This window comes from Lissotriton vulgaris, chromosome 9 (assembly GCF_964263255.1).
Source record: "Lissotriton vulgaris chromosome 9, aLisVul1.2, whole genome shotgun sequence".
Classification (NCBI taxonomy): domain Eukaryota; kingdom Metazoa; phylum Chordata; class Amphibia; order Caudata; family Salamandridae; genus Lissotriton; species Lissotriton vulgaris.
The window spans coordinates 855,702,711-855,719,712 of NC_141697.1; the positions used below are offsets into that span (position 1 = coordinate 855,702,711).

Below are 17,002 nucleotides of genomic sequence, written 5' to 3' on the forward strand. Positions count from 1 at the left end.
AGGTTAAGAAGCTCTGGATGGAGGCCCTTACCCCTAGGATACCCTTCCTAGGCTGTTGTGCTTCAATTTGCCTGGGATGGGGTCCCTCGGGCTTGGGAGGTCTCTCCCCTGCTCGGGTGAGTTAAGAATCTCCGACTGAGCCTATGTTCGGAGCTCTGGCTGGCCTGGGAATGGAAACTTCCACCCCTGAGCTCCATTCTCTGAAGCGTCATGTTACAAATGGCCTGGAATGGGTATCCCATAGTCCTTTAAAGTCTCAAAAGCTTGGTTTATTAAGACACTCTGACTGGGACACAGGTCAGAGCTCCTTCTGCCCCATTGGTGGCCCATTTTATGGAGCCCTGTGTCTCAAAGCAAAACTGGGTGAGCGACCCCAGTCCTGGGAAGATCTTTCCTTCTTGAGCAGGTTAGGAATCTCTAACTGCAGTACACATCAGAGCTCCAGATGATCTGGAGATGGAATTTCCCATCCCTGGGCTCCGTTCTCCAGCCTGTCATGTCCTAAAGTGGCTGAGATGGAGCCCGCAGGCCCAGAAAGGTCTACCCTAATTAGGTGGACTAGGAAGCTCCCATGAAGCCTCAGGCAGAGCTCTGGCTAGCTTTTTTTATTCTATATTTTTTGGAACAAGAGAGAACTACAGGCAAAACAATACATTAATAGATACTCAAGTATAGGGCAGCTAAAAGAGACATAGTCATTCACTTCATCCAATTACAAATAGCATAAAACAGCTATTCCATTCAGCAGCAATCTCCATAATTCTTTCTAATTGCATAACATCCAAAACAAAAAACTGAAAATATACATATGCACAACACTAAGATCTAACAAGAAGAATTGGTCTCTAGCACTCAGAGCTGAAGTTTGCCATTCCCTACAGCACATATCAATGTATCTAGCTCAATGTATCTAGCATACATATTAATCTATATTTTACATTGAAAGAGAGTTTTAAGAATGTTCTGCCCACGTAGTCTTAAATCTGCAAAGTGCCCCTATCCTCTTTGTATATTCCTCCTCAAACTCGTAGATCTGAGCCAACTTGTTGAGCCACTGACCTGTTGTCGCTACGTCTGATGACTTCCAATTCCTCAGTACTAAAGAGCTGGCTGCCACTATTGTAAAACAGATAAAACAGTGCTGATGTTTTGTTAGCTGGGGGCCCGTATGTAAGAAGCCAAATAACACCAAAGATTTTGATGGAAGGATAGCTAATGACTTGTAACGACTATTAATCATACAAACCTCCTCCAAAAATTGCTGTATACTCGGGCATGTAAAGAATATATATACCCAACCACCTGTCCCATTTGCCTTACATCAAAAACATTGATCTGGGCTTGATGGAAACATTTTATGAAGATTATGTAGTGTGTAATATGCCAACCATCTGGATAGAAAAGGCATTCTTTTAAAGTTGGCTGATGTTAAGGCTTTTTGTCCTACCTCGCACACTAGCTGCCATTCTTTAATATTGAATCTGCAGCCCATATCCTGAAAAATCTTAGGAAGCAACATCTCCACACATTTTCTATTCATACTTTGACTTAACAAACAATACCTGTTTCCCATTCCATACAATTCCTTATTGTTGATACACCTTATTATGGCGCTTGCTGTGTCGTTATTCATCATCTAATTATTTTTAAGGAAACTGGCTATTTGAAAACAAATTAACCACAGTGTTTGGGTACCAAAGTTCTGTAATATCGATTCCCATGATGTCAAATTAGTAAGATTATAAAAATCACCTAGCTTCTGATAGCCTAGATTACTCCAGGACTGGAGGACCACTTGAGAAAGCTGTAGAATTCAAATCCTATAGTCTTGGAGTCTTGGAGTGAGGTAGGTGCATGGTATACTGGTATACATGCTTTAAAAAGTAAATGGCTGCGGTATACCATTGTCGTGAAACTTTATACCTCGTTTTCGTGGGGAGTTTTGTTAACTCAAGAAAAACAGGCAACTTAGTTGCACTTTCTGTTAGGATATGATTTAAAAGAAAATGTTTGTACTTTGAAGGTGACTGATTAGCCAAAGGGGCTGGTAATACGTTGGAAAATGTGGTAATTCTAGCCCCCATACTTTGTGTCTAGTTGAGGGGTGGAAAGTTTCACCAAAGCTTGTTTTTTTTCCCATATAAACTCACAAATAATTGTATCTAAATCCCTAAAGTATGAATTCGGCACTCTCAAAGGGAGTTTCAGAAAAAAAATATACAAACTGGGAGAATATTGATATTTTCCCTAATGAGACTCGACCCACCAATGACAAAGGTAGTAGTGACCAGCTTTGTAATAACCTTTTTACCTCTTTGAAGTTATTTCCGGAGTTTAGGTTGATGAGTTGCATATAATCACTTGTTACATATAAACCCCTTAAGGGCCATTGTGATGAAGACTGCAGCCCTACTGGCAGCTGGACATCTGTAGCATTTAACAGAAGCAACTCTGTTTTAGACTGGTTTACTTTGTACCCACCTAGGCCTGTAAAAGCCTGGATTTCCTTCAGCGCTTTCTGTATGTTTGCACTTCTGGACTTAAGATATAAGATTATGTTGTCCGCAAAAAAAGTTACGTTTTTGCATACCCATTATAGGAAGTAAAATGTAAGTATTGAACTGGATTTTAACCACCAGTGGCTCAATAAAGAGAGATAACAGGAGTTGTTATAGTGGGCATCCTTGACGGGTGCCCCTCTTAATCTCGACCTCTCCCACCTGTTCCGAATTAATAAATATCTTAGCTTTGGCCCCTTGTATGCTTCCTTCAACGTTGTTATCAGCTGGGAGGGGAAACCAAACTTCCCTAAAATATAAAATAGGACCTGGCAGTCGACAAGGCTGAATGCCTTTTCTTCGTCCATTATTAAAATTGCAGCCTCATCCTTTTTGACCTAAACAATAATCAATAGCCTTCACCAGAACTAGCATATTGGCGGCCGTTGATCTGCCTGACAGGAATCCAGTTTGATCACCATAATTCACTTGTTGAGCACTTGGGGCTATTCTGTTTGCCTAGATTTTCATAAACAGCTCATAATCTACGTTTAGTAAGTTTATTGGGCGATATGAATTAGGGTCACTTGGATCTTTATTTTTTTGAGGATACTAATCACAACTAACTCTTTAAATCCTTTAGAGATAGGGATCACATCACTAATTTGGTTAAACAGAAATGTTAAAAATGGGGAGAAATTGGCTAAAAATACATTATATGTTTCCACAGGAATACCATTTGTCCCACTATCCTTAGCACTAGCCATACCTTTTAGTGTTTCAGCCAATTCTGCCAGCTCTATGGGCTTATTTAAGATATGATATCTCCAGTAAGTTGTGGTAGCTGGCATGTGCTGAAGTAGTCTTCTAAATCGTGTGGATCTATTACCTATACTTCAGCATAGATTTGTTTCTTAATCTTTGACCACAATTGAAGTATTAGGGTCTCTCATTTGTGTCATTATTTGACTATTCTGCTGCATTTTCGTAGCCCATGCTAACAATTTACCAATATGCTGGCTTTCTTTATACATTTTCTTGTTGATATGCCTTACTTCCTGTTTTATCTTCTAAAATTAAAATAGTGCTTAATTGGTCTTTTGCTCTCGCCAATTCTTACTTTAGTACCTTTTCAGCATAGTCTCCTAAGATTGACAAGTTGAATTCACTCCTGGCCCATTCTACTGTGTTCTGCAAAATTTATTTATACTGTGCCCTTTGCTAGGCAGCCTAGCTTTATAAGAGATAACCTGACCCCGGAAAGATGTCTTAAAACCTTCCCACACCATAAAACCTGGGGCTGTATTAACATTGTCCTTAAAAAACAGCTGTATAAATTTACACATTTGTTTAACCCATATTTGGTCCATAAGCAGACATTTATTAAACTGCCATCTGGAATTTTTCCTTCGAGGAGTTGATGCTATAACGATTTGGGAAACTACAGAGTGGTCCGAGAACTAATTGACAATAATATCTGAACCACCTGTTTGTAAGAACTTATCCACCAAGTAGAAATCCATGCATGAAGCTGTTTCAAACCTTGCGGAGTAACATGTAAACTGGGAGAGGACCGGGTGTTCTGATCCCCATGGATCTATAAGCCAAAGTCCTTCTTCATAATCCTAATGAAATTTGAGGTCTTTGGATTAAATTGTTGCTTAGTCTTATTTTAGGTGTCTAATTTGAGATCTTGTATAAAATTCAAGTCCCCTCCCATAACTATGGAAACTTAATAATTTTTTAGCAGATCATAAATCTGCATTTAGGCTTTAGTATCATCGTAGACTGAGCCACAATAATAAAAAAAACTAAGGAGGACCCCAGCAACTTTAACCTCAATCCAGATCCATCTTGCTTCTTCATCCTGTATCACCTTCCAGTCCAACATATTTGCAAACAGAATACCCACTCTTACATGCATTTAAAAGACCATTTACATTACATGAGATTATCTTTATCATTTCTGCCATTTCCTCAGTTTAAACATACCACCACTCATTGTTTGGCTTTGTTATAACCATCGAACCGTTGGATACTTGAACTTGACCCTTAACCCTTCTTTCCATCATTGCCACACTTAGCAATTCTCCCTCAATTCTGTTCTTACTTTTATAGCTTATCCCGTCCCAACCTGCTTTCACCTTGCTCTTTTTTATATGCATACCCCTGCTACCCATCCCTCTCCTACTTGCCCCCCTCCCTTACCCCATCCAAAGCGGGGAATGGCCCTTAACTCCCCTCCCCAACCCTCCCAAAACATTTTGGCATCTGCCCATGTGCTTTTACACCCACTCACCCTGAAAAGTTTAATTATCGCTTTTCAACATCATCAAGACTGTCATAAAGTGCTACACGGTTTGGAACAGAAAGAGCTTGTATAACAAGGTAACTTAAAGTTCTTCCCTCACCATCTAGATAGAACCCATCAGTGCATTGGCTTATAACTAACTAGTCCAAAAGCTCATAGCCAAAAAAAGAGGCCTACTTTCAGTCTGTAAACTGGAGCTTCAGTGCAATCTTTGATCAGTGACCAAAATGCTGCTCTCTGAAAAGTGCAAACGGCTATAAAGTGCATAAAACCCAACAGTCAAAGTGCTGACAGTATGAAAAAAGTGCTTTTACAAAAAAGATGGTGTACGACTTGTCCTTTTTGGTTAAAGTTCCCTAATTTTTTTACTTTCCTCCTAGACCGTTTTCCTGACCTAGAGATGCCAATTTAGATGCTTTGGGTACTTTGCCACTGCTGATCAGTGTCAAAGTACAGAAGTTCCCTATGTAGCACGTAATGGTGATTGGTTTCCCATGATTGGTATGTTGCCTTACTAGTAAAAGTCCCTAGTGATGGGAACTGTGTGTGCCAGGGCTAGTAATGTGAGGGGCGTGCAGAGGAGTGAACTCAGGCCTTCAGTGTAGGGCCTGCAACCAGAATGCTACGTTAGCATGTAGTCCTGACAAGTGCAACCAATTGTCAGGCCTGACTTTCCCTTTTACATACACATGGAGCACCCCTGTGATAGGTACCAGGTAACCCCTGGGCAGGGTGCACTGTAGGTAAAAGGCAGTACATAAACTGAGGTGTGTTATGTTCTGACAGTGAAAAACTCTGCATTTAGTGTTTCACTGCTGAAAGGCCATTCTGCCCATAGGGCTGAATGGGGGAGGCTGGGTGTTGTGTTTATTAGCCTTGTTTCCTGTCAGTTTATAATGGAGAGGTGAAGTTTGGTATGTGTGGACTCACATTGTCATAAAACATCTTTCTGTAAAAGTGGTTTTGTCACTGTGTGTTTATAAACCACTCTTTTAGAAAGTGGCTGAGTTCTGTGCCCTGAGAATTTCTGTGCGTCTTTGAAATGTGGATTGTCTGTCTGGAACTGAAAGGTGAGAGGAGCTGGGAGAGGTCTTGACCCAGGGATGGGTTGAGATGGCACCAGGCTGCCCTGCATCTGGAGAGTAGGGGGAGGAGAAGCCCATGAGGTGAAAAGGCCTGGGCTGGTGCTATAAACAAATTGACCCATCTACTGCTGAGTGAATAAGGATCCAGACCCCCAGTATCAAAGGGAGAGAGGTAACACTGGGAGGGAGACACTCAGGACTGATTTAGGGAGGGGTCAGGGTCCCATGAGCACATACAAACTTCAAAGACAGTTAGGGATTTAACTATGAGAGCTGAAAACAGATATGGATTGAGACTGAAAAGGCTTGGACTCATTCTGTGGTCAAGCGGAATGTCTGCTGAAGAAGGAGCAACTGAAAAGACTGCTGTGGATAGACCAATCCTTGCTTTGTGATCTTGGGCTGGTCTGCAGTTTGCTGTTCGAACTAAGGAAGCGGCTGTTGGGACTGTGCTTAGAGGCGCTGGGTCCCCCTGCTTGAAGAAGACTGTGCTTTGTTCTGTGTCTTGGAAACCCCAAGGGGCCGAGGTGAACTGGCTTCCTGTTTTGGAAACACAGGAACATAAAAGTTTCTAGAGAAGAATCTCAGATACGCAGCAGGTGCGTGTGCTCTGTCTACCTTCAGACCTTCGCAAGTGGTGCCCAGTAATCTTGGGCACCTGGAGTTTCAAGTGAAACTCGGACATGCTGGGAGCGTGTCATGGTGCAGCCCGGGTGTTGGTGAAGAGCCCCTAGGCCTCGTGTGTCAACCAAAGGAAGAAGTGAGACTCGGACACACAGTGTGCATGTCATGGTGCAACTAGGGCATTGGTGAGAGCGCCTGGACATCTTGTGCACCAACGGAGGAATGAGTCTCAGACATGCTGGTTGCGTGTCGTGGTGTAGCCCGGGTGTTGGTGAAGAGCGCTGGGGCCTCGTCGGCACCAAAAGAAGAAGTGAGTCTCTGACATGCAAGAGTGCGGGTCGTGGTGCAGCCAGGGCATTAGGGAAGAGCGCCTGGACATTGCTTGCATCGGGAGAAGAGATGAGACACAGACGCGCAAGAGTGCGTGTCATGGTGCAGCCAGGGCGTTGGTGAAAAGCGACTGGAAATAGTGTGCACCGGGAGGAGAGGCTCGAATGCACAGGGTGTGTGTTGAGGTGCTGGCGGAGCATTGGGGGAGAGCGCTGTATCGTCGTGAGCACCAGAGAAGAGGCGAGTCTTGGACGTGCGGTGTGCGTGTCGAAGTGCAACCGGAGGTGCTGGTGAGGAGTGCCTGGTTAGGGTGTGCACTGAATTGAAGTAAAGTCTTCACAGTGCTGAGGGCGGGTCTCGGTGTGGACTGAGACCGCCGGAGTGAGTGCCAAGTCATTAGGGCCCTCAGAGTCAATCATCAGCGGCAGCAATGGAAGAATTGAGCCACCGGCCCGAGTCTGCCGCAGCCCGTGACGGACTTCTGGATAAAGGCCCAAGTTGCTGACGTCGGGGAGGAGAGTGGGATCCCGCCCAGGTAACGTGGATCAATACCTGGGGTGGGGTGCAGACCCAGAGGGACACTCTCTCTGCCTCCCGCTTCAGTCAGCTGTGCGAGCCTTTGCTTCGGCTCAGATCCCGGCACATTCTGACCCTAGTCGGGGCAGTACTGGGACCAGAGTGGGAAGCAGTCCTTTTTGTGTCATCATGTGATCCATAACGAGGGCACTGTTAACGGAGCACGTAAATCTGTTGTATTACACTCTCCATTATTGCTGCTAACGAACTATCGACAGTCGTATGACACCTGACCTTATTTCTGCCTGACGAACTTTATGCTTGGTGCGTTATTACTCCTTTGCATATTACCTGATTGTAATGTGATGCCACTAGAGTCAAGCTATCCTGGCTGATGACGGCTGATAGCCAGAAACTGGACATAGGATGCTTGATTCAGGTCCAGCGAGAACATGGCTTAGCAGTTCGGGCTGGACTGTTCCCATGAGGCACAGGGTCAGACTGATTGCATATGGCCATGTTTGAACTGGGGTGGCGTGGTGAGCTAAATAACCATGGATTAAACCCAGATCTGTGACTGGGGTGAATGTTTTGCCAATGTGCAACATTCCGTCCATCACCTTGTGTGTTTTACTCTTTAATTCTCTCCGGGATTTGTTGTGCCATAGCCTCGATTTTATCTAACCTTAAGTTAACTGTGGCAATTTCCTGGGCCTGTGAACTTTTGCATTCTCTACTCTCAGCTAGGATAGTTTCAAAGAGCTACTGGAACTGATGCAGTAAGGGGTGGCAACAACTAGATGGGTCAGCTTGTTTGACTTAATGTTGATTTGGAGCCATATCAGTAGCATTCTATATCTCCTGAGGCTTTTGAGGTGCATCTTCCTGAACTAATCTTGTGGGTCCTGGTGTACCTGTAACTTGGGGGAGTGCAAATGGAACTTTAATGACTCCCACCTCCATATTTGACACAACACTCCATGCTGTTACCCTCATCATAGGAGCTGTTTCTGTGCTAGCAGTGGGGTTCCGTACTGGTTCTATACCTGAACCCTGCCCCTCTGACCGATCATTTAAGTCCTCCAATGATGATTTGTGATTTCTTGCAAATAAAGTCCTAATTGTTCTCATCAGCCACTCTCACCCCTGGGCCATTGACAGCTGCTGCTATTTCTGTTTTTCCACTACTGCTGTTATGTTTTGGACTGATAGTAATCCCAGAGTACTCTATTCCCAGAATATTTTGAGTACTTCCAGACTCAAGAGGCGAGACACATTAAATCACTGAGTCTCCCCAGTAGCAGCTAAATCCAAGGGGGACCAGGAAAACAACGTAGCAGGAGGAGAGGACATACTAGTCAACAGGGCTGGAGAGAGCTGCTCTATTAATGTGTCAATTACACCCCCTTTTCTTGCAGAATTCTTCTCCTTCCTTACCGCAAGAATATGTATTTAGGCAGCTTTCCTCTTTTCCCTCTGATGCACTGATAACAGACTCAAAGCTGGGGCTCCAACACCAGCTACAGCTCCTGCTCCCCTCAAAATAATGTGCTGCATGCCTTTGTCCATTAAACTTACTAGGGGTTGTTTGAAGCTAACCTTTAATTGACCATAATTTTTTCAGGGGTAATTATCTGTTTAGCCTTTCCAAGCCTATTGATTTTTATTTTTTGCGTGAACGGGACGGATGACCGCTACCAGATTGAGAAAAATATTGGGATAACTAGCAGGTATATACTTGTTCAGGGACCCTCTTCAGGGCAGGGTTGGTTAACTGGGGGTGATTCCTTCACCACAGAGGACCTCCTTAGCTCCACAAGACACCTGACAGCTTCCTTTGATCCCTATGCTCCCCGTCACCATCTGCCCATGTAGCGTGGATTCACTCCTGTCAGAATCGAGGGCTGGCAATGCTCCTCCGAATCTCATGAACCCGACCACATCACGCCTCTAGCACTAATTCTGGTCTTTCTGACCTGGAAGCAGTTCCCAGCTTGCGGCTCGGTGTGCATGTGACCTAGTGAGGGGGTGGAGCTCTGACGTGCTAGCAGCAAGGGATTGGGCTAACCCTTGCCAGTGATCCACACATTCAGTTTTTTTACCAGGATCAGGAGCTCTGGCTGGCTTACGTTGGAAGTCCTCATCCCTGGACTTCATTCTATGACGCGTGGTGTCACTTAGAGACCAGGATGGGGGTCCCACAGTCCCTAGGAGATCTCTCCTGCTTAGCTGGGTTAAGAAGCTCTGACCAGTCTCCGGGTAAGAGTGCTCCAGCTGGCCCAAGAGCAGAAGCTTCCACCTCTGGGCTCCGCTGACTGGCCAGGTTCAGATCTGATTAGTCTCCCATCAGAACTCTAACTGACCTAGAGGGTTTGAAGCCCCTCTCCCTTGGCTTCATTCTCCAGCCCACTGTGTCTCAAAGTGCCCGGGACATGGAACAGCAGACACCAGGAGGGTACTCCTGCTTGGCCAGGATGAAAAGCTGTGTCCGCGCCCTGGGCTTGAACTCCACGAGGCCTCCCACAGCTCTATATATGAGTCCCAGCTCTGACAATTCAGCCTGCGGAGTCATTCAATGGCAGGCTGGCCACTCCAATGATGAGTGAACCCGTTCCATGAGACACGGTGTAACCAAATGGCCGTCCTTCAAGACTAGTCATCTGGTTGCCATCAGCATCATCTCCACCAAGAGTCACATCCTGGAATGCGTCCAGTGGATTTTTAAGGATTTGGCCAGGTGCATTGTCCGAATTGGAGTCCAGAGCTTCCAAGGACCATCTAGGAGATTCCAGACCCTTGGAATTGTGTTTCAAACACTTTTGGACACTTTGAACCCTCAAGAGGAACTTCAGGAAGAGGTTCCAGAAGTTTGGAGACGTTTGGAGCAACTTTTGGAAAAAGCTCCATAAGGGGACCGACTCGATATCAAGGATCAAGCCGGCTACCATCAGCCGCGATCGAGCCAGGATTTCAGGTTCGTCCCACAGAAAGTTCGGGACTCAAAACTTCCTGGAATGAACCAGGGCCTTTCAGCAACTCAAGCCGGTGAGCCTGCACTGAATCCGGCTTGATGAAGTGCCTTGTTCGACATCAAGGGAAAAAGCTCCCAAAAAATGACTCAATGTAAAGGTAACATTTTGACCGAGGTCTCCTTCTTGCTGAATTCGACCAGGGCTTCATCGTGGTTGGCCTCAAACTTTGATTTTGTCCCAGTCAAGTGCAACCAGATGTCCCACACTAGGGCTATATATTTTTAAACACGAGAAAAAAGTTACTTCTTTAAGAACTCATATCTCCAGTTCCCCACACTGGAGGTTTGTATAATTTTGCTGTCTATTTGTTCATGAAAATAGAATCTATTTTTATAAATTGGAGTTGGATTTATATTGTGTCTTGTGTCTTACTTATCTAAAGTATTGGTGTTTTTAAAGTCTTTACACACCTGTCTCCTAAGTTATGCCTACTTGCTAATTGCCAGCTACCAAGGATTGAGCAAGGGAAATATTTATTGAGACCTTGTCTGACCCTTTTATTGTGTTTGCAGCCTTATTACTGGTGCTAAGTTGCTACTTATCACTACTAATGATCCACTTTCCAACAGCGTGCAAGCTTCTATATCCAGGCCAGAGTGGCATATCAGGGGCTTCTCCAGGTTGAACAGCTCCAAGGATCACTGGCAAGAGGTGGGATGAAGCCAGAGTTCATACCTGAAGGGATCTTTTCCCAAATACACTGACTACAGGGACCTTTCCTTCCATGGTAGGGTGACGTCTGACCAGGGAGGAGTCTGAGAATCCTCTGGTCCACCTGCTCTGAAAATCAAACTGTGAGAAGTGGGAGAAGCCATGGCTTTCTCCAGGGAGACCAGGTGCCCACTCATCAGGGCTCTTTCCAGCACTCAGAGCAGCCTTCCCTACCAAAAGCATAGTGGTGTCAGACCAGGTGGGAGACTAGGGCTCCTCTGGACTGAACAGTTCCAGTATTCACAAGTAAGAGGTGATTGAAGTCATTGCTTTCGCCTGGATGGCCTAGTCCTTACAGGCAGGGGTTCCAGACATCGTGCAGAGGCACCCAGCATGCACGGAACAGGGTGGAATCCCATACGCAAGGGTTAGCCAGGTTTCCTAACATCCATCAGCTAACTTGTTGGTTTAAAAAGCACCTGTTGGCAAAGATTTCACAAATGATATTTCCTTGAGTAACTGATCCAGCCAATAGACAAGTATGGGTGTTCTAACTCAATGAGCTCCATTACCAGTGAAGCAGGACTAATTTAAATTTTGCACAGCCCTAGTTGTGAATACAGAACAAACCTAAACATGAAAACCTAATTCATATGCACATAGACAATATCATCTTTTGCAATAGTTGCTATACATTTTATTTATCCCTACTTGATGCAATAGTTGAATTTTTCTACACAAGACAGAGGTAATCTAAAGTATATCTGTGTTTTCATCAAGGCAAAGAGGCTATGCACCAAAAGTACTAAATCTACAACTGTAAAAGAATGCCTATGTGATGGTGTAAATATGCTACTTTTGGATTTCAGTTAGATTCCAGGTGTACTTCTGAGAATTTTATGTGACACATTCCCTGGAATTCTGTGGATTATTTACAAGCTCCTTGCACCACTGGTGCATCACGTTGTTTGATGCACCAGCAGCACAACCTGTTGCATGATACTTACAAGCAAATGTAAAGCCACCCTGCATGGCTCCACGTGTGCTGGTAAATATTGCCCCGTTTCACGCAACACTTTGTGTGTTAGGGGTGTGACATGGGTATTGCTGTGGATTTTTCCATGCAACACCTACCTCCAATGGTGCATTTCCAGATTTACAAACAATCGTAAACCTTAATTGATTGTTTTTGTGTAGGAAGGTACCCCTTCCTGCACAAAATAATCTCCCCATGACGCAGGCATCCTTGCATCATGGGGCAAGGGTGCCTGCGCTGGCGAATGGCAGCAGTTTGTGCACCAGCATAAGGAAAAGCACAGAGAGGAGTCATATCATTGTAAATATGTCACATCCCTGTGCCTTCGAACTAACGCTGCGAAGCACATCAAAATGACTTGGGGCACCGCTCTGTGTTAGTTTCTTGTAAAAAGGGCCCTCTATTTCTACTGTGCATAATTTTTTATAGAGTACATTACTACACTTTCCAGGATGGGAAAGGATTTGATTTCATTTCATGGATGCTTAGAAATGTAGACGTTTATGGGAATTCCTGAACTTAAAAGGATAAACATGCTTTGCTATACGCACCACCTACCACTTGTATGAATTTTCCTACTACCTGTGGTAGAGAAATATACTCTAGTTAACGCATTTGCACATGCAAGCTGCATTTTGTGATAGAATGCATTGGAAATCAGAATGTTTTTCCTAGTGAATGCTTTTTTTTACAGCTGGTATTTATTCTTGAGTTTGCTTTATAACCCGTGCAAGACTGAAATTGTATTCTAAAAGTAATGACAATATAAACATTTTGCATTTCATGTCCACAGATGTATGACATGTTTCCACGCATTATGAAGTTTTTACCTGGCCTCCAGCAAGCAATTTTTAAATATTTTGAAGAGATAATTCAATTTGGTGCAAACAGAGTGAAGAGTAACCAGCAATCCTTTGACCCCAGTGTCACTCGAGACTACATTGACTGTTTTCTAAAGAAGATGGAGCAGGTAAAAGCACACAAAATTACTTTTTTATTTGATATTTGTAACATTTTATGTCCTCAACATTGTTTGGAACTACCAATTCAGTTTAAGAGTAGCAAATATCATATTAATGTGACTACTTGCTAAATAACACATCCTTACTCATGGTATGCGGTGGACTACTGCAAGAATAATCACATTCATACTACTTCGATTATCGGTTTTTGATGCTTTGCTTTGATGTATGGTCCCTATGCGGTGTACTTTGGCTGCTCTAATAGAAAATCCTCAACAATAAGCCGGCATTCATTAAGGAATTACCTAGATGAGTGTGTGCGCATAGACACATTCACAATCAAGCTCATACAGTCACATGGATAATCAGATTCACATCCACGTACACATACAAGCACAAGCAGGCACTTGAGGGAGAGGTGTGGTGCACTGGCCAGAGTGGCTGATTCTGGAGTGCAGGGCCAACAATTCGATCCCGGCGGCAGCCCAGCTCAGCATCATGTGACTCTGGACAATAGCTCACTTAATCTCCCCTACAGCCCTCAGCGCATCAAAACCTTAGGCAGAAGCAACGTTCAAACAATGGGGGATTAATCTGAGACTTGATAAGCAACCTCGCTATCCGACACCTTTTTTACCCCATATCAGGTCACTGGCGCAAAAAACACCAACTCAGTACTAAAAGGAGCTAGGAGCAACTCTCCAAAATTGCACCCCCAAGATACAAAAACATTCTTCTCTGGACAAGAACCAAGGCACTGTGGTTATGCTTTGCCAGTCACCCACCTCAACTGGAAGTCGATCCAACGAACCATCAACACAGCTAACTATACAAATTGACAAAGGGGAAAGAACTTTGATAATCCCTTAGAAAAGACCAGGCAAATTAGCGCATGCACTTGGAATATCAATGGCCTAGCCAGCAAAAGCAACGACCCAGAGTTTCTACAATATTTAAACTCATTTGATCTGCTACTGCTCCAAGAAACCTGGGAGGAAAAGGCATTTGAGCTGCAAGGGTTCACATCTTGTTGTCTTCCAGCAAACAAAAACTCCACCTTTGGCTGCAGATTTGGGGGCCTAAATATTCTTGCCTCAATAGCAACAATAGGTGAGATTATGATAATAGATTCTCATATAGCCCCTCCCAGCGCAATACAGGTGGCAAAGATCTCACTCCGGTTACATAAACAGCCTCAAGATGTAATAATACTTACATCCATACTTACATCCACCCCAAACAGAAACGACAAGCTGTCAATGAACTGATAAAAGCCTTTCTAAAAATAATGGAAGAAGAGGACTCCGACTTAATAGTCCTGGCGGGGGACTTTAACATGTTTCTCGTCAGTTCGGATCCAGATGATGACTTTAACCAAGAATTTAGCGCTGCATGGGGAGTGCCAAGACAGGGCTCCGCAAAAATTAACCTACCAACAAATTGCTCAACAAATTTACTTTGACAACTAGAACATCTTAATTTAAGAGCCCTGAACGGGTGCTATGCCGAAGACGATCCTCCAGTCGCAACTTTTCATTCTAACAAGCACTCCTCCCACCTGGACTACACATTTACATCTCTAAATATGTTTGGCAGGGTAACAGCGTTCAAAATAGGGACGAGCGACCTCAGATATCACCTGCCCCAAGAAGTCACAATAAAAGTCAACTCGCTACCGGAAACTGAACCACACACAGGTATTGACATAGAAGTGACTTCAGATCTAAGGCAGCTTCGGTGCAATCCCTACAACATCGATTCCATAAGCCTTGCAGCAAAAACTCTTTTCACTCAAATGGCAAGCTCCACAACTAAGTTGTCAGAAGTATGGCAAAACTTCACTCAAAACATCAGTGTGAACATGTTAAAAAGTCTGTCAAACAGGTTAATAAACCGAACACTGAGACAGATGCAAAGGGATCCAATAAATCGTGACTTGCAAACAATCCTATGGAAAGTGAAAAAACTGTTAAAACAGAAGAAATTGGAAAAATAGAAACAAAAAAATGACGAGCTATGGGCGAAACTTCTTTACGAAGTAAAATGGAAAAATAGCTCAAGGTTCTGGCAAATGATTAAAAGAATAAAGAACCCAGATCATCTCGGCCTAACCTCAAACATAACGGAGGAAGTATGGACAAAATACCTATTCAAGCAGTTTAACAATGAGGTCAGCCTTGAAGAGGTGGTGACAAAAAAGCTCAGTAAAGAAGCACAGAGGGAAAAAACAGACAATTACTACACAGCAACCAGGATCCAAGAAATACGCACGAATGGGGTCATTCTACCACCTGAACGGATAAATTAATGCCCGAACCAAGTTCGTCTTTTCACACCAAGTTTGGACAACTGGTCGCCCTGCCAGCCAACTTCAAAAGGCAAATAGCGAGGGGTAGACCGACAGGAGCCCCCTGGCCAAAGGGCATTCCACCAATGCTGTATAAATGAGATGCGGAATTTCGGAGCACAGTGCTAACACCAATATTTAACAACATAAAGAACACCCAGACTGTTCCTGAGTCCTGGCATGTGCTCAGTTATCAGCCCAATTTTCAAACATGGCGACAAGAAACATCCAAACAGTTATCAGCTTATTGCCCTCATAGACGTGGAGGCTAAGTATTTTGCAGGAACCCTACTGGAGGAGTTAGCGGTATGGGCATCCGAAAACTCAGTTATTCCGATCAACCAAACAGGGTTCTGCAGGGGTCAAGGGACCACAACCAACATCACGGCACTGACCCTGCTGATGGAAGCAGCAAAAGAGATATATAAAAAAAAACTTAAACCTCTCCTTTATTAATTATACTGCTGCGTTCGACCACGTGGATCGTAACAAACTTTGGCAGAAATTGGACAACTGGGGAATACCTAAACATCTCCTAGACGTGCTGATATTACTCCACTCAAACACCTGGATTAAAGTTAAACTAGGAGTGAGCACAAACCTCTCTACACCTATTCATATAACAATAGGGTTAAAACAGGGGTGTGTGCTAGCACCAATTTTATTCAAACTTTTTCTTGCTGACCTACCAGGGGAACTCGATAAATGCATCAGTCATGCACCGAAACTAGGGAAAATTCCACTGTCCAATCTGCTGTATGCGGACGACTTGGTGCTGATAAGCCGGACACCAATAGGCCTCCAGCATCTTCTGAATGTAGCCCATTCTTTTTCAGAACAGAATGCCCTGCAAATAAATTTCAACAAATCTAAGTTACGGCAGTGAATTACAAAAAAAAAGAAAATCAATTGGCACATAAACGTAGAAGGGCTGGACCTGGTAACTACCTACTGCGCGCAAAGTTACAGCTGACTCTCACATATGGGAGTTAATCCCTTCAAGGGAAGGACGCTGCATTACTGGACATAGTTATAGCTATCTCATACAGGCCCATCTTAACCTGCCAAGATACGTCTCGCCTGCACAGATCCGGTTAGAATTTGGTATTCTTAAACAAACACTAGAAAGACGGAGTGCGTATGTTACCAGCTGGCACAAGATTCGCAGCGCAGAGGTTGGCTCTCTAAACTCCAACGTATGGGAAGAGCTGCTCCTACATCGTAAATCCTCAGCTAGAGATTATCTATTTGACTCACTTCAAGTCCTGGGTCTGTCTGACCTCTGGGGCACCCCAACAGACCTCATGTCATTCAAAAAAGTTGAGAAAAAATCAGCACGTATCATCTCATCTATTGAGGACAAGGGGGCATTAACAAAAAGAGCGCAAGGTTGGATCACGCTCAGTGACTACGGAAGAATGAAGCCACAAGCATATCTCAACATTGGTGTGAATCTAAAAATGAAAGAAAAATTCTTAAAATTACGCCTCGGCGTAATTCCGGTAATCCCGCACTTACCACCCTGGGTAAGAAAAACCTTTTCGCAGCAGTGCCGCCTGTGTAAAGCTGACAAGGAAGATATTGTCCATGTGATGTGTATTTGTCCCAAC

General features: G+C 44.0%; 1 protein-coding gene across 2 annotated transcripts in view; it reads left to right on the plus strand.

Annotated features, from left to right (window-relative positions):
• LOC147692364 (cytochrome P450 2G1-like) overlaps positions 1 to 17,002 on the plus strand; it is a 905,835-nt gene that overhangs the window by 440,050 nt on the left and 448,783 nt on the right. For both annotated transcript variants that reach the window (XM_086938588.1, XM_086938587.1), the window contains one exon: positions 12,877 to 13,053. In XM_086938588.1, the coding sequence (XP_086794714.1) occupies positions 12,877 to 13,053 (177 nt within the window). The remainder of the gene's footprint in view (positions 1 to 12,876; positions 13,054 to 17,002) is intronic.